Raw genomic sequence first — 18757 nt, forward strand, 5'->3', positions numbered from 1 at the left:
AAGACTTGAAGAGTAAAACTGCTGGATATGGACTACAAGTGGATTACAAAAATGCAGGCCACAAGGATTCTGTTTTGAAACAATCTTCTGGATCCAGCGGCTGAAACATAGCTTCCAGCAGAAAATGTTATTAAATTAATTAAACGAACCTGATACTTAACACTGAAGTGAATATTTTGTTGCTTATTTGCTGCATTGTGTTGGCAGAGAATCTATGCCAGTCTTTCAATAGAAGCTGAAAATCTGCAGAGCAAGTGATCTTAGCAAAAAGCAATAGGAAAACTTTAAAATTATTTTTTAAAGAAGGTCTGGACCTGTTAAAGTATTCAGTAAGAGACAGAACTGTGATTTGCCATTATTCTTCGTAACGCTGTGTCTGAGTTGGTGGATGAGTGTGTATATATATATATATATATATATATATGTATATATACATACATATATATACACACATATGTATGTTCATTTCCCACCATCAAACAAGAAGATCTAAAGAATTCAAGAAGTGTGTTTTCAACATAGCACATGCTTTGAAAAGGATGCTTTATTAAGTATTTTATTAAGTATTGTAGAAAAGTTAGTTGCTGGGAGCTGTGCTGAGAGCTGAGGAAAGCTCCTGTAAGCTAAAGGAGATGGTGGGTTGAAGAAAACTCATGGCAAATTTGCCTTGCCCAGAACTGAATGAACAGCTTTCAAACAGATCATCTGCTACTGTGAACCCAGCAACAGGCTCAGTGTGAAACTTTAATCCTGTTCCAGAGGATAGACACAGGGACAGGCTCGTTTCATTTGAAAAGAAGGCGTGGGTGAGGGGAAGGAGACGGGGCAGGACTAAAAAAATTGAGACTGACATACTTTTGTACAAGGAGATAAAATAGGATGAGATTTGCTTCTGAAAATATGTTTCTTATTCATAGGTTTGGGGGGGTGGGGGCTAGGGCTTTTCTTTGTGAGCTTGTTTTGCTTTTTTTAAACTAGGGTGTATTACAAATATAAGTCTGTTTAGTCCCAAAAAGGAATTAGAAGAGCCTATGAAGGTTGTGTAACTATTTCCATATTATTGGCCTGGTTTGGGAAGCTTAACCCTTTTTTTAACTAAAGTGTCATTGTGTAAGCCTCGATTTCTTCTAGCAAATGGACTGGTTTTTGTAATAATGCTGGGAAAAAAGTTGCACTCTCTTCTTGATCACCAAGATGGGGAGTCTTTAGTATCTGTGATGGGAAGGAGTCACACTGCTCTTCTACCTTTTAATATAATTGCCTTGGCTTCCACAGTAGGTGGGAGTAGCCAGCCAGCATGTTAAGTTCTTGATTTGATGGTACACAAAACCCCCTTGAAAGCCACACTGGGACCACGATTAGCAATTATGCTTTGAAAACATATAGCCCAGGACTTGTTCAGCTGTGAACTTGCTGCCCATATAGAGAAGGCTGTATGTAGAAGAATATTGTGAAATGGGTGTGTCTCTCTCTGTGCCCCTGCCAGGCAATGTGTGAAATCCCATAGCTCTGCTCACAGATGTGACTGTGGGAGACCCTGTTACTGCTTGAGCTTTTCTGCTTCCTGTGTGCCATCAGCAGTCCTGTACCTTTCATGACTCCTGACAAACATCACTTTGACAGGGAGGAAAACTTGCACATTCTTAGGTGAGGCTGGTGAAGAAGTGGTTGCTCTACCGTAAGATTCATGTTGGTTCAAGTACTTGAGGGCCAGTACAGCTTGGGAATCGAAGGCCAGGCCCATTTTCCTGTAGGAGTTTGATCCCTGTTTACACTTAAACTTCAGATTTCTGTACCACTGCTGCTGGGGAAAGCTGGTGCACCAACAAGTTTGTTTATGCGGCAGTTGCAGGCAACGAGTGCTTTGTGATACTGTGTAAGAACAGCACCTGCCTGGAGCAAGCTGGCTGAATAAAACAACCAGCATAACCCTTTTGAAACTGATAAGGAGAAGGGTTGATGTTGTTTGGAGGAAATGGTTATTCAGATTGAAACTGGGTCATTAGGCAATGAAGATGGAAAGGAAAAGTGGAGGGCTAGGAATGCTGTTTGCAATGCATAAGCACAGAAAAAGTATCACTGATAGCAGTTAGACTAACAAGAGGGTTGGAGTTTCTGCAAAAAGGACTGTGTTTCAGGCATGAAGTTATTGTTAAGCAGAAAGGTTTTGGAGATTTGCAGGTGTCCACTGTAAGGACTGTGTGGCTGTAATTAGCAGTCACATCGCAAAAGCAGAAAGCATTCATTGACTGGGATGGGAACTACCTCAAGGCAAATATTTCTCAGACCTTCCTTTGAAAGCTGTGGAGACCAAGCTAGGCTGGGTAATCATCCCCTCTAGCCCTGGCTAGAGACAGAAACGAAAAGGAATCTTTGCTGTTTCTCTGTCATACCTTCTGGGACACCAAGGGATGAGCTTGGCCTTGAAGATGGAAAACATCTGTTAAGAAGTCACTTCTCCCTTACTCATCGCCTATAAACTGGTTGGTTTTTTGCCTTCTCAGGGAAGAGGTCTCTATGCCAGTTACCATCACAAGTTCACAAGTTAAAAAAATAATTTCTTTCAGGTTTGGGCAGGCAGAAGAAATTTTAATTGAGACACTTTATGCCCATAAATCTGCAACATTGTGGGTAGTCCAATGCCAGGAAATAATTATCAGCATGTTGCGGAGGATGCTCAGCATGATCAGCTCTTACAGTGAGTTTTTCCATTGAAGCTGAACGACAGAAGTGACAACCCCATTTTAGTGTCATTGGAGATCAAGCTGGAGGTACTGCTGCTATGTGACTCTGCAGGCATTGCCCTGGATCTTACCTGCAGCATTTGAACAACCCGATCTACTTGTGCAGGAAGCTTCAGCAGTTAGTAGGGAACATCACCACAGCTGTAATGTAAGAGACAATAAATTCTAGCAGGCAGAAGCCAACAGCCTCCAAGTTCTTCTCTGCTGCTGGCTGTCCTCCTGCCAAAGACTGAGATCTGCAAATCACTCCCATAATGGCTGCTCAGAAAACATAGTAGAACTTTCTTTCAAACATTATGTTCCTTTTGGGTGAAGTTAATTGTTTCCCCCCATTTGATGTCTCCGGTTATGGTCAAAGAATTATGATGTAGGATAGACACCGAAGCTGAAAATTTCAGCAAGGCAGCTTTTATTTCTTTATTATAGTTGTCTGTTCATATTGTCTTCAGCATGGGTGCTCCTTGGTCTTATTATTGATGATGAATAAGAACAGACTGTGCAGAGATTAACACAGATGGTTGTAGCCTCAAGACTTGATGAGCTGTTACCAAAGAAAATAAATCTCTACTTTGAAGGAGAGCCTTACACAACAGAATTTCATGTGGTTCAGCTGTATTCAAAGGGGAATATTAAAATTGCTGAGCAAAGAATTGAATGACTTCTGTTGTGAATAGCTGTCTGTATGGGTAAGTTGCTTACCACAGTCTCTCAGATGGAAAAAACTCAACTATAGTGTTTTCTTTTGGGTTAAAACAAATAAACAAACCTATAAAACAAACCCTCTGTGATTCAGAAATGTTTGGAGAAAAGCAGTGTAGCTCACCAGACAAATGCTGAATTGCAAAGGCAGTGCCACTGAAAATTTTGACAGAGGAGCCCTTAACCTCCTGCTACAGAAAAAGTGTAAAAGCTTGCCCTTCAAAATCCCTCTCACGTTTTTTACTCTTCTTGTTTCTGAAAACATGACACAAAGGCACCATTCTGGTTCAAACCCCTCTTTGAAACCATAGAAAGTCAGTTTTAAATAAGTATGTGCAGTGGAAAACAGCTGAGATGGCTGTGTAACCTCTTGCTGCCGGCATTTGGGGCTCCAACAGATCATGGGAAATCAGGGAGAGTTTTTATTCTAAAGGTAACTTGGGTCTAGTACCATGTTCTGCACAGTAAGCCAGATCTTTTAAACTGATGCAAATTAAATCTTCTGTGTCAATCATGTTCCTCTCTTCCCTTTGTATGGGCATCAGGCTAGATACAGCTCCTGTAAACAGATGGCTGTGCTGATGGGAATGTCAGGCTGTGACTTCAGCTAGCAGGAGGAAAGTAATGGAATATTATGTTGCACCACCTCCCATTCCTTGCAATCATTTCATCCAAAAGTAAAGACTGGAAGGGTTTTGCAAGTGTTTGTGTTTCTTTGGGAAAGGAGAGAATGGAACATGCTCTTAACCATATTGGTCTCTCTGAGAGACTTCATGAACTCACTTCATGACAAATTCTTTCATGGGCTGGAGATTTGGCTGTCTTGCCTTAATAGGAAGGTACCAAGTAGCCCAAAATATTTTTGACCACTCCAAAAATATTTTCCTGCTATAGAATTCTATCATAATTTTCCATGTAACAGTTTAAAAACAAACAATAAAGCAAGACCGTGGCATGAGATTTCAGCTAGAGCATTCTTTAAGGTTTTGGTTTTTTTTGAGGGGGTATGGGGGATTGGTTGTAAAATGCATTAAGTTTCCATTTCATCATACTGGTTTCATCTTCTCCTGTATTCTATGGTAGTTTTATATAAGTAGCCATGATTACAGCAATACTTTTACTTTATTGCTACACTGTTAACTGTAAAAAAAAAAAATCACATGAGGACAGTATTGTTATTATCAATCAGTGGGTTTAAAAGCTGTAATATTGCTTGGTTTTACAGATTTTAATGTATTTATTTTTCCCCCTAGGAATGCCATTACTAGGCTCTAAGCTTGGTTGGGATTTGAAAAGTCTCTTCACTGATTCACTGTCTTATGCTCCATGGACAGCAGCAACCCAGGTGTAGATTGTTTTCCATGTGCCTTGATTGGCTTCCCCAGTGTCTGATCAGGTTTTCAGTAAAGGTGACTTCTCTAAGCTCTTTATTCTAATGAAACTGCAGAATGATGTCTTCGAGATTCCTACCACTTTCTCAAATCAGATGGCTGTCATCAGATATGTCTCACGTCTTTAAGAAGTGAATAACTTGGATGGTTAGCACATGTAACATCCAGTGATAGTGGTTCTATCCTATGTTTTTAGTTTTGCTAAATGTTTGAACTTCCTGCTAGTGATGAATATTTTAAGTCTATAGTCCTGTGGCCTTACAGACATTTGTGCTCCCCTCCTTGGACCTAAGGATCTGCTTTGGGTCACAGACTGCCATTTCTTTAATATCTAATATCTGTCTGCAATTATTGTGCTGCCACCATCAATTAAATTCTCCAGATATTTTTCTTCCTGGTCTCCTGCAGCTTTAATCTGAAACTTTCCATTTTCCTGTCCATGGACACCATCACAGCCTGAACAGGGTCCAATTTTCCATTAATGGACACAGCAGGCTTTTAAAATAAATCAGACGAAGGGTGGAGTCTGCAGCTCCAGATGCACCATGTGAAAGAGTCAGCCAGACCCAACTCCCAGCACTGCATCAGCTTTTTTCTGTTTGTCTTTGTGCTTATTGAAATAACAAAAGGTGAACAAAAAAGGGGAGAGGAGGGAGGAAAATAAGATGCCTAAACAGCAGCAGTCAAGAGAAAAGCACATAACATGGAATAAAAGAGAAAATGGGGTTTAGTTCTTAATCCATCTGCACAATACATAATTTAAACTGTGATCTGAAATGTTCCTTAGAAAGTACATCTGAATGCAATGCTTCCTATGCTCCACTGACTGGTGGAGCTCTGACTCAGCATGATACTTCTCAGGTTTGAGGAAATATTATGTACTAGACAAAAAAAAAAAAAAAAAAATTTTTTTCTTTTTTTTCTTTTCCATTTGGGTTGTTGTTTTAATTTACCTCCATTCTGTACAGATACACAGGCTGCCCTGGTAGGCAGATGGCAGCTTGCAGAGTCTTGTATTCAGAAAATATGAATGAACAATTCATATTGGGGCTGTCAGGGGAGATGAGCACTTTGAAGTTCTCGTGCTGGTTTTGTGTGTGTTGTCATCTTGGCCCATGGAAACACCCCAGATGTTGGTACCACAGTCTCTGCTGCTCATGAGAGGATGTTGCTCTGGAGGAAGGCATTAAATATTGAGCTTTCAAAAACATGCTGTGCTTTTGAAAGATCTGCATGTAAATGATGTAAATGCCTTGGGGTTGCTTATTAAGGTGGAGTTGGTCTAGCTTTGACTAGAAAAAATGTTCACAACTAGAAGAGACTGACATAGTTGCAACCTACTGATGTTTGGAGATATGTTGGACTTTGTCCACCTCAAAAGTGTAAGTCTGTGCTTTGATGTTTTGCTGAAATGCTTCCATGAGGAGCCCCAGTGCAGTCAGTGCCTGGCTGCATTGTGGGAGGTCAGAGCTCAGACTAAGTCCTCTTCAAATAGTTCACTTCAGACCTTGAAGGAAGAAGGAAGGTTGCTAATGGTTGCACTTCAATCATGCTGCTGATTCAGCAACCTCTCAGTTCTCTCTCAGCTGCTGGGAGAAGAGAGGCTCACTTCTTAAGGTGAGATGAAGGTGAAGATGATGCTGACTATATTGACAGTGATGGTGACTGGGTAGTCACTGCTTCAGTTCTCCCTTCTTCTCCCTTTTCCTCTAGGTATGTTACCGTGGACAGCTGTGGGTAAGTGATCTCTTTCTTCCCTTCTTGTGAGTGCTGTGGGTTTCTTTTCAAGGGAAGCTGAATGGGTGTGGGTGGTTGCACAGCCAGGTTTTATCCCAGCATGCAACTAAGAGGCAGCCAATGTATCCAGGTGGGAAGCAGGCCCACCGTGCACTCCTGCCCTACACTGAGGACAGAACTGCATCTTTCCCAATTAAAAAGGACTGCATGAGGCAGTTTAATTGACAGGTGTTAATTGCTTCACAGGCTGTGAAACTCTGAGCTGTGAGCTCTCACTCACAAATGCAGGGCAACATGAAGAAGGTGTCTGGGCTTCAGTCTTGTGATTACAGATGTGCTGGCAAGTGGCAAGGGACTGGGAGAACAGTGTGGTCTAGACCATTCATCCAATTCAAATGCTAGCAATTCAGTCTTTTTTGACTGAGTGGGATGAGAGCAGTTTAGAAATAAAATTGTCTTATTTGTCTTTTTAAAACTTCACAGCTACTGTTTCTTCAGTAGTTTTGTCTTTTTTTTTAACAAAACTCCTACCCCAATATTCAGGCTTCTTTGGTTGTCAACAAAATACCACTAGAAACCACAGCCTCCTGTTGTTTTCTGCATATTTGTAATTTTGGAAACCATTCCTCCTTCTCTCACGCAGCCTGTCAGACTCTTCAGCTCTGCAATTCTTCTGAATCTATTCCTGGTATGTTATCTTCCCTCCCCATCCAGAGTGGCTGTTTAGTTAAGAGCATGTTGAATTGTGAAGGGCTGGGGGAGGCCATCACGAGTGTGCTGCTTCCCCAGCCAGGGACTGCCACGAGCATTCCTTGCAAGAAGGGAGCAAACCAGCATGAAAGTCTTTTGCTTACTGTTTGGTGAGCTTGCTCTTTTCTTAGCACTCTATAAATATGTTGAGATTTGCCATCTTACCTCCTTTTTATTTTAATTTGGATGTATGTGATGATTGGAGAAGTGTGAGATGAGGAGAAAGAGCTGAGAGCTCCCTGGAGAGTTGTGCACTCCCAGGGATTCCTGAAACACAAACAGATGTGAAGAAACCTGGGGATCAGAACAGGGTTGGTTCTTTTAGTCTTCTTGTGTGGGAGTTTAAAACCTGATGTTGTGCCTGTCATTTTTGTGCTCTGAAACACTGCCACTGTCCTTTGTAAAAACCCAGCACAGTTCAGCCCTGTGGGCAACATAAATGACACACCAACAGGGGAGGAACAGGTGGCTTGAGTTAGTAGTCTAGATGTCTCCAAACCCTTCCTTGCTGGAAGGCTTCAGCCTAAAGAAAAATTTAGCTAAAGCTCTGCCTAAGATCTAAGAGAAAATCCCAATATTCCTCTCCTAAATCAATGAACAGAATCCATTCCTGGTAAACCAGTCTTTTTTTTGAACATGGGTGATTTAGTACTGGTTTGTAAATAAACTCTTCTGCCTCTTCATCCTTTTGCTCTCCTGGTGAACTCTTAAGAGTAAAAATCCTCCTGCTGCTGGTAAAAGGAAGCAATGGAGAAGAGGGAAACCTGCCCTTTGGATGAAAGAAGGGGTAGAAAGGTATAAAGTCTTGCTCATGGATGCTGCTGCATTGAAAATGAGGGAAGTTTAAGTCTTGTGTCAGTGTTTCTGAAAACCTGACTTGCACAGCTTCTTCCCTGGTGGTTGTACCCATTGATGTTAAGCAAAACACTTCACTACACTTGGAGGCCTCTGGGAGAGGACTGGCTTTCTTGCCTGTACTTTTTCCTTTTAGTGTCTTGCTTAACTAAACTCCAGAAGTTTGTTAAGGATTGCTGCTAAGGAGCACCACGCCTCAGAGTTCAGTTTCAAGTTAGATGGAATACTAACATGAATTCAAAAAGGTACAAATTGGTCACCAATGCAATCTGACTGCAAACTGGAAGACTTCTTCAGGTTTGAGGAATTAAGCCCTGGAGCATCCGTCTAAACAGTGTAACAGAGGCAAGAGACCTATCTGGCTTAAGAGGATGTTTAGCAAGGTTATGGAAAGGAGTGTATGACAGGATAGATGAATGTGTAGGGAGGGCAATTTATGATAGCAGGTCTTGTTAAGGGCAGGATGTGTTTGCTGCTCAAGTCAGCAGCAACTTCTTGCTTCACCCCTGCCTTGCTTTGAAGGTGTGCAGGCTGTAAGCACTGCTTCTCGTTTCTGTCTGTTGGTCCTGGTATTTGCTGCTGGGTCTGGGCAGGGTGTATGTTTGTTGGTTTTTTTTCAGGGACTGAAGAGCTCTCCTCTGAGCTCATCTGGAATATCAGGTTCCAGGCTGAGGTGGGGGTCTCTACCTGTTACTGGTTCTCATACAGCTGGTGCTGAAACATCAGTTTAGGATTCCGCAAAGGCCTTTTTGCTTTGCACACAACATTCTGTGAAAGGATGAACCTGATGCTTTTTTCCCTTTTTTCTACTTCTTCAGTACAGAATTTACAGTGGCAGATGAACAAATTAAGTTCAAAACTGCTTCCCACACTCTCCTCCCTTCCCAAAGGTGCAACCTGGGACAGATTTCAGTCTCAGCTAGTGATGTTGGCATTGTTACTCCGATTGCTCAGTCTCTTGCCTCGCTCAACTACTTTTACCTTGTTTGTGTATTTTTACATGTTTATTGTGGGGCCTGGTGCCAAAATCCTTTAGCATCGTGGGAAGGTGCAATCATCTCTTAGCAAACCACTCCTCACTGCTTCCACACAAGTCTCCTTCCCTGTATTTTAGGAGGCTGGAGCAATTAGCTGAAGCTGTGTCATTTAGATATGTTACAAACTATCCCAAATAAGCCATTGCAAGTTAGTAAGTAGTTTAGGAAAATGGTTGCCAAGTATTTTTCTGTATGTTTGCATGTTCTGGAGTCTGTGTGAATCATGGCATTTTTCGTATTGTCACAAATATGATTTAAAGCTGTGGGTTTCTGGAGCTATGGGTAAAGGTAGAGAGGCAAACCTTTCCCATAACTTTATTAACATGGAATAAAAATACAAGTAAATGGGTGTGTTTGATGAGACCGCCTAGAAAGGCATTGGATTAAGGGGGTGTCATAGGTGTAAAAACATACCTTGAATGCAAACACATGGTGGGCAATTGGGTGTGCAACACATGAATGTCCAAAACACAACTTTCAGCCTCTATAGAGGAAGCAGCTGCTTGTGAACTACAACTGGCACGTGGGCTAGTTGTATGTTTTACCATCACCTGGACTAACCCAAAGTAGCATATTCTAAATTTTCTTGTGAACAAGGGGTCATGAGATACAAACAATGCTGGAGAGCCTGCCTGTGCCTCATCCTCTGGCATACTGACAGCTGGGACTCAGAGACCCTGGTTCTGGCAATTCCAGGTGCTGAAAAAAAAGAAGGGCTTAAAATCCCACAAACCCAAAACAGTGGTCTGGGAAGAAGGTTATGATCTTGAATAGAGGGGAAATGTTTGAAGTGAAGGCTCTGCAGGGAGCTGAACACCAGGAGATGGCCAGGGTCCTTTGACAAGCCCACCACTGCCTTATTAATAAGCATCTGCTTGTCTCAGGGGGAGGCAAAACCAAACCCTTTTTCACATACAGATGAGAGACAGAATAATTTTACATATTGTCACTGCTGAAAAACAGTCTGTGTTTTTCAATTTTTTTAAAACTTTTATTATTTTTTTTTTTTTTTAGAAAAGGAATGAACTCTGCATGGTAGAGTGTACGGTATATAATTTCAAAACAGAACAAGTTATATGGAATGGATTATTTTCCCAAACTATTTAAAGTTGAACCTAAAATCATTTGTAAATCAACACTCATTGCCATGTAAGACAAAGGAAAACAATCAACATGTTTTCTGTTTGGTGCAGATTTTCTCTACCTCTTCAGCCTGAATATTCCCAGGGTTGGGCAGAAAAGGGGGGCAAATCCTGCCCATTGTCCTAATCATAATTGTACTGACCAAGCTTTGTGCTCTGAGATCCAGCAACATATGGCTTTATATACATTCCTAATTGAACAGTGCAACATCATCACCACCTTAAGTGTTTATTCCACATTCAAACTGTAACTGAACATCACTCTGAAACCCTTTTCCGCCCGCAAAACAACAGCGATAACAATGAGAAGCAGAAAGTCTCCAGCAATCAGATTTCATTCAGAAATCTGTGTAAACTGTAGATCAGGGCTGGGTAGCAGCACAGAAGGCAAAAGATGTGACAGCTTGATTCAATAGAATCTCTAAAGTCTACTGTAAGACTGTCATTCTTTAGTCTGCATCTTGCAATCACAATTTGCTTTTTTCCCTGCAATGCTATAAAGCAATATAAGAAAAAAATCAGACTCAAAAGCAAAAGGTAGAAGCCTTTGTGGAAAGGTAAAGCTTCTGCTTAGCTTTGAGTGGTTGCTGTTAGAAACAGATCTCCACAATCAGAAACAAATCTTGAATGTATATACACAATTTGGGTGGAAAGGGATATGGCCAAGGGTGAAAGCCCTTCTAACTGACCCACAGACTGTTTTGGACCATAGGTCCACACCACACCCACTGCCTTTTTATTCTGAATAAACCAGCAAGGCAGCCCCAGGCTCCAGGTGCACTCCAGGCTCTTGGCTCCACTGCTCCTTGGCTGTGTGGAGGCCAGGGGAAGGAGGAGAAGGAGGAGGAAGAGGAGAAGGGAGTAAGATTGCTGTCAATGGCCCCCATCCTCTCACTTTGCAGTTGGCTGAGTGATGTGTGGGTTGCAGCGACATGGGACGTTACACTGGGAAGGTTTAAGTGCACACTTTTATCTTTACCCCCTCCTCCCCAGGCCTGTTGGAATGTATCTCTATCAGTAATCAGGTAAGTATTACTAATAACTGTAAGCTAGCATAGTCACCCTCCCCTTTAGAATGGGGGGAGAGCAATAGCATCAAACAAATTCCCATTTGTCCTGACATGTAACCTTTCCAGATCCTGTAGAGCAATAGTATGCAGGCTTTTTTCATACTAGAATTTAAAGGACTCAAAGCTGGTAAAGAAACTGGATGTTTCCTGGCTTAACTGAAGGAAATAATAAACTGATTAAAGTAAGAGTGAAAGAAAGTAAGCATTAGTGTGTTCGCATCCTCTGATATGTCCCACTTCTCTATGTTCTGCTCACAAGCCCTTTTCATACTCTGAGCAAGCATTCCCAAACTTAGAGGTAAGGCTTCAGCTGAAATCTCACAGTTGAGACTATTATTTATTTTATAATTACCACAAATGTAATAACTTGATTTTAGCAGATCCATGTGGGGCATGTTGAGGACAAGGCTTGTTAAGTGAACCAGCACAGGAGAAGATTGGACAGGAGTGGGAATCCCACATGATAACAGTAACTGAACAATATCCATCAGCACGGCATTAGCTTAGTGTGGATATAGCATCAGGAGCTTGGATAAAGCCTTTAAGCTTTCTGGGTGTCCAGTCAAAACCAGGGAAGCTGCAAGAAGTTTTACCATAAAACTCCAGCACTGCAGTGTCTAAAGGAACTGAATCTCAATGGGCACAGATTTTAGATTTTACACAGTCAATCCTAATTAAAACCACAAAAGCATAATGGCTGATGCCCCTGCTGTTGGAGCCTTAAGACACCCATTACACTGCTGAGCCCTACACTTTTTTTTTAATAAAACACTGTTTTAAGATAAAGCACAATAAATGTGCTTATTACGCACTCTAACATAGAGCACAGAAATACAACACTACAGAGTGCAAGTCTAACCATCTCCACAGTGGGAAAAGTGCGAAGGTTAAAAATATGCATGTGGCTTAACACAAGATATTTTTAAAAAACATGACACGGAAATCTTATACTAATGCTTTCATCTTTACCACAAACATGACTGAAAACTTAAGGTCAGTTGCTGATCCTTCTCTCGCAGTAGCAGTAGTGTAATCCTCTCAAAGTTGTACAATGTTGAAAAGATCAGAGAATAAAAAAACCCAAGCATCCAAAAATGATCCCATTTACCACTTTTCCAGTAGTTATGTTTTTCAAGGAGTAAACATGTAAGGTCACCTTGATCTTCACCATCAGTAACTGATACACTTGGAAACAGCTAAGCCAACCACCTGGACTGAGATCAGTTCGGTGTCGCGCGCACACACACACACACACACACGGATACACACACAAATACCCCACAGGAAAAAGTGCACTTTCAATTGCTGATACAAAAATAGATTGGCACATTCTTTTTGACACAGTGAAGATATCTTCTTTAAAAGCTTTTTCACTTTAAGAAGTTCTCTTGGAATTTGCAGCAGGTCTGTAGAAAAAGCGCTACAAGAATGCACTCAGTGGGCTTCCAGGGTTTGTGTGATGGAGAGAGGGGTGGTCATGGAGGCTGCTCTTCTAATTTTTGCCTACTTTTATAGCGCTAGTCCCTCCAGATAGGGTCAGTTGCCACCCAGTTTCAGCATGTGAACTATTTACCAAACAGTCTTCACCTGCTTTGAGAAAGTAACGATACATAAATTCGTCAAAGCCAAGAGTCTATGCAGTATGTCCTGTAGCCAGAAAAACTGTTTTGGGGGGGAGAGAGAGCGAAGTGTTAGGAGTCTGATTTTGCATTTCCAGTAGTAACTGCGGCTTGGGAGAGCCAAGCGGGAACAGTCGGGAGCCCCTTCCCCGCCGGGCAGCCAGCGCTAGGAGTTCTGCACCAAGCGTCTGTAGTGTGGCATCACTTCGTGCTCGGGAAGGTGGAGAGCAAACTCCAAGGCCACCAGTACCGGGAACTCGAAGGCGATCAGCTCTCGCCTGTTCAGCCGGAACTTCTCTTCCAGTTTCTGTAACCACAGCCGAGGGGAAAAAAATAAATTAACAAAAAGGGAACGAGGGTTTGCCTTTCTAGAGCTTTCCCACAGATGGCATTATTCAAAACATGCACGCTGCTGTCATTAAACTTCTATCCTGACTGACTTGCATGGCTCTAGCTTTAGAAAATCAGAGCTGTATGAACTGGATGTTCCAAATCCTTACTGTGAAGATGAACTCACAGAGCTCAGCCAGCCATGCTATTTCTGACACGTTCATCACTTCACACTTTCCACTGTGAGCAGATACGTCTTCTAATGATCACAGTGATTACCACTGCAGCAACAGGAAATTCCTAGCTTCATGCAGACATCAAAATCACTTGTGTAATGGAAGACATGCATCTTGTAATTGTCCACAAACTTCCTGCACTGCTTGAAATCACTAGTTTTCCTTTCAGCATTAGACTGTGCTGCAACGCCCTGATGAAGAAATTATTTTGCCACAATTTGATCTTAATACCTCAGAGGCAGAAGGCGTCGTGAGAACAGTGAGAAATAGAAACTGCTATCCTCAGGGGGATGAGATGGATTTGATAGTTGTTTTAGTGCTGTGATGTACTAAACCTCCATATGCTCTGTTGTTTTCACTGGATTTGGATGCTACAAGTAGGCAACCAGTTGCTCAGGGAAATTTCCCCCTCATCCTCTTCTTAGGATCTCCCTGGCTTGCGACTTCTCTGCCCACTGGGTCTACTGCAAAGTTCAATGTCTTATTGACTAATTTTTCAAGATAGCAAGAGAGGCCAGTGTTGCCTAATAGACCTTTTCAACCTGGTTAATTATAGAACCTTCCCTAGAAGGTTTTAATAACACTACCTCAGTTAAATTCTTCCATTAGACTAAAGCAGTCAAAAGGTTAAAATGCTCAATCAGTAAAGAAATAAATGCCATCTCGATTACAATTGGTAATCTAACAGTTTATCTTAAAGTTTGAGCTCTGCATCTTGGCTGAAGGAACTCTGTAAAGTAAGCCTGATTGTTTTAAGAGTAGTAAGTGTAGTTTCAGTACCAATATGTTATATACCCCAAGCTGTGCAAAAATAGTAATTAAGTCAATATTTACCTTTTAAAAAGTTTAACGAAAAGGGGCAATTGTTGCAGAGGATAGATAGATATGATTGTTATCTTAGCTAGCCGAATGTCACTTCTACCCTTGGATGAATCCTGGAGTGAAATGGACTGTTCCATCCCACCCCCCAAAAGATTGTAGCTCATCCCACACCTCTGTACCTGCCCCTAAAACAGAGTCTGTAACCCCATTGGCCCATGCCTTGTCCCAGCCCACCTAGGAGCCCCTGATAAGGGGGCTCTGAGGGGCCATGCGGCCTCTTGGACTTCCTCCCTCTTGGACTTCCTCCCGCTCTTGGCCCTCTCCTCCTCTCTTGGACTTCCTCCCCCCCTGGGGCATCCCTTCTCCTCTCCCTCCGTTTCTCTCTCCCCTTCCCCCATCCTCCTAAGCCCGGCCACGTGCTACACCTGAGAGCACGAGGCTTGGGCATTCCTGGATCTCCAATAAACCTCTCTCCCCAAGAGCAAGCTTCAGAGATCTCTGCCTCACTACACCCCCACCGTGCAGGAGCTTAATCTTCCCACAGGCCAGATCTCCCTATTCCCAACTGGCTTATTTTGTCTGTGATTATTCAGAGGGCTTTCTAGCAAACTGACTGTCAACCCAGCTCTGTGACTGTGGGAGGAAGGCGTGAGTTCAGTCCTGCCTCCATCCATGATCCCATGCCTCTTCCATTGAGTGAGCTGGTTGTAGCCACATACCGAAAAACCGGCCTAACTTTCTGTAGCATTAAATCAGATTGGTACCTCAGTGCTTGCAGAGGATTATGGCACAACACCCTCATGTTACCTCTTTCATTTGGAGTGGGTAGAAGACCAAACACCTTACTCTAAAAAAAACATCTGGAATGAGATGTTCTGACTGGAACACCTCATCAGGTTTTTTTGCCCAAAGACTGAACTTGATAAATATAATGTCTATTGGACTCCATCTCAAATTAGTATTTGCATTTAATTCCCAGAGGAGAATCCTTACTAAAACTCTTGAAAACATAATTAAATGCAAAATTAATTTCCTGAGGGTTCACCTGTTGCCTTGTATTGACAAAGTGATGGTCAGATACACCTAAAATCTCACAGCATCTGACACCAGGGCCTTCCACCCTATCAAACAAGCTTCCCTGCAGAGACATTGATCAGAACTACTTCCACAAAAACGTGTAACAAAAATAGATATATAGCTGGCTGTACATCTGGAAGCCTAAAGGAGAGCATGTCCACTGACAAACAGGCTTGCACAGACCACACACTGGCACTTCATGTAGATGGAACACTGGAAACCTATGGATACGTACATCTATAAGATGCTTGACTTCATGTTTTCTGAGGTCACTGCCAATTTTGGCTGCTAAAAGAACACAAGCTCCAGCACAAAGCTTTCTATTCTGCTTGTTCAGCTTCCCCTTGAGAGCGAGCTTCTCAAAGTAGACAAAGGCCATGGCCACTGTGGGCTCTTCAAAACCACATTCTTCTTGAGCAAGCTTGCGCATTTCTCTCTTCAAGCTGAGTAAAGAGATCAGACAAGTATGCTGTGAGATGAGTTTTAAAGCATTTCTCATTTCACCCTAGGAGTCATGCTTTCAGAGATTCCTGCTTAGTCAAATGGAAGGGAAAATATAATTTACTGTGCAGATATCTTAATGCTGTTTTGGGGGCACATTTCATGGCACATTTTTACATCACCAGTCACCCTCACTGCCCCCAGCAGACAGTTGTGTCAAACTATAAAAGCAACCAAAAGAGCTCTAACAGTTTTAGCAACAATATTTTATCAGAGGTCCTACGCTGCATGCCATTTGTTCAGTAACAATGTTTGGATTGCTGGTGCTCTGTATGCAGCTTTTGCTGCTGGTTACGGTTGGTCAAATCCAAACTGACAGCTCTGTCCATGTACTGCAGCACTGTCTGGTTACAGAGCAGTGTGGCTCAGTGTCCTTCTGGCCACTAGGGTCAAATGACTTTATCATTACTTCAGTGAAGCAGTATGTCTAGCCTGCTACACCAGAATCAGAGATGGAATATTACAACTTTGCTGTGAAGCCAACTACTCTTTTTGCTTCTGGACAAGGCACAAAAGCAGCACTTCTCTTTCTTCAGTCTGTTTTTAAACCAATTGCTATGAACTTAGAGACTCTGTTGTGTTATTTTTCTGGCTATTTTAATGTAGTGCATGCCCAGCTCTCATCCTCGTCCCGTTAGATGCTGTGTTTGACACCTGACCAGTGTGTGTTTGCACATTCCTCTATCCTGTTTACTCATCCCAGTAATCCAAGCAGTCATCTGACTTACTCTGCACCTCTGCTGGTCTCTGCTCCTGGAAGATCAATCAGTGCTGTGCTTCCCCTCATGTACAGCAGGAATTGCACTGACATGTGAGACAGCTGCACCACATTGCAGCCTTATCGAGCTTTGCAACATACCTTCTTATTTTACTGAGGGTTAGCTTGATGTGAGGGAACTTCTCCTTAAATGTCTCATTCATGTCCTTCTTGAGATCTGATGGCTTCACGTAGTCTATGACCGTGGTCTGTAACAAATGTCAAGAAACAATTACTCTTCTGGTTTGTAACAAAGATCACTTGATTCCCAGAAGCAAGGAATACCAAACAAGTGCCAGTCAGTCCCAACTCTTTCAGCAGACAGGAAAATTAAATCTGAACTAAGGCAACTATTTACTTGTGACTGACAAAAGAAGTGATCCGTTCAGCACAAGCCTTGAACAATACATACCTCATTATCATCCTCTAGGTATTGCTAAGAGTGAGTTTAAAATAAATGTGGCTGGATGAAACCTACCTGAGAAGTATTGTAAGATAAAAAAATTCATCACAATAACTGATATGATGACCAGATTTTGGTGCATACCTCCATGTGGTTCTGAGACCCATTGTAAGTTTCTCTCAAATTGATTCTTTAAAGAAACCACTGGGACAAACTCTTGCCTGCTGTAGCATACATTTATAATAAAAGAAGTAATCAGCTGATATGCCAGTTCACTCACTAGAGTGGAAGGCAATAATGCTGTGGTAAGTTAGGCAGCAAATGGACAAAAGAGTCAGGACAACAATCAAAGTAGTCTATTTCTTTTTAGTCTATTTTCTTTGAGCTTCCTATTCCTTTTTGTTAAACCTAAGGAACCTCACCAAGTTGCAGAGGGCTCTCCTGGCCAACACAGGCACTGTATCTGTGGGTGTCCAGCACTTCTCTTGTTCCCTTAGTCTTTGTTCAGGTAGCACTTTGCCCAGATCCTCTGTCACCATTCACCTGGCCAAAATCTAGCAGCTCAACAACAAAACAACCTTTATTTTGGGAATGTGTCAATTCTCTACCAAGCTCTGGCAGTTCTGCTCATTGGACAGAAGTGGAGAGGAGCCCCAGCTTGGGCACCTGAGGGACAGCCTGGTCCCCAGGCATACAGCCCCCTGCCAGCTTCAAGCATGTAAGAAAGCAGCAGTGGATAGTACAGTGCATTATCCTGCTCATAAAATAATATTTCACTTCTGACTTCTGGTTTTGATTAATCTGCATTATGGCAAAGGGCTGTTAACACCAAACAAGAGGTGGAAAGAGGTATGCAAAACCCTTGTTGCATGTTATGCCTTTATAGAAGGGGGAGCTCTGCTGTAATGTATCCTCATGGGAATTGCAATCAGCCAGAAAGACTAACTGGATATGCTTTCAGGCTTTTTTTTTTCTGTCATTAAAATAATATATGGAAGGGCTTGGGGAATACAAAGTGGAATGGCTCTAGAGAGAAAGCAGACAATTCCCTTTATCCAATCATGTTGTTCTCCATTTCCAAAATAAGCATGAAGGAGAGTAAAACACACCTAACTTTTCCTGCACTTTACTAATGAGATATGATACTGAATGATTAGAAAATTAAAACAGAGCAGAGCATGTGTTTCCCCTGAATGGTGCCCAGCAGTCTTTGCTGCAGACATAATAGAGAGGGAAAACCCAGGATTTTGCCACAGGGTGTTGTTATGGTCATGCACACACTTTAAAACATGGGCCATTCTGCCACATCAACACTCTTCAGCCACACCTGCTTCCCTGCACGTGTATGGATGAGCCTGACTGCAGGTTCAGGCAGACAGTGCAGTGCCTCTGAGGTTAAAAATTCATAAGCTGCCTTGATACTGAAGCAGGAAATGTGCTGCCACACCTGAACAGAAGGAAGAGAAGACAGGAAGGAGAAGCCTTGCCCTACCAAGGTGGGAAAGCCTTCAGTGGAATGTGTGGGCCTGCCAGGTTGTAACCCTGCAGAGGTTGGAAGGATATATGTACACACCATGCAGCCAGGGC

The 18757-nt window shown here is 42.3% G+C and overlaps 1 protein-coding gene across 1 annotated transcript in view; it reads right to left on the reverse strand.

The window, feature by feature from the left end:
- Positions 1-10178: 10178 nt before the first annotated feature.
- Positions 10179-18757, reverse strand: part of CABLES1 (Cdk5 and Abl enzyme substrate 1) — a 71911-nt gene continuing 63332 nt past the window's right edge. The window contains exons 8-10 of the mRNA XM_021551555.3: positions 16870-16976; positions 15745-15952; positions 10179-13351 (exon numbers count right to left, since the gene is read on the reverse strand). Of these exons, the coding sequence (XP_021407230.1) occupies positions 13211-13351; positions 15745-15952; positions 16870-16976 (456 nt within the window). The 3' untranslated portion in view covers positions 10179-13210. The remainder of the gene's footprint in view (positions 13352-15744; positions 15953-16869; positions 16977-18757) is intronic.

Source organism: Lonchura striata, chromosome 1, assembly GCF_046129695.1.
Source record: "Lonchura striata isolate bLonStr1 chromosome 1, bLonStr1.mat, whole genome shotgun sequence".
NCBI classification, from domain to species: domain Eukaryota; kingdom Metazoa; phylum Chordata; class Aves; order Passeriformes; family Estrildidae; genus Lonchura; species Lonchura striata.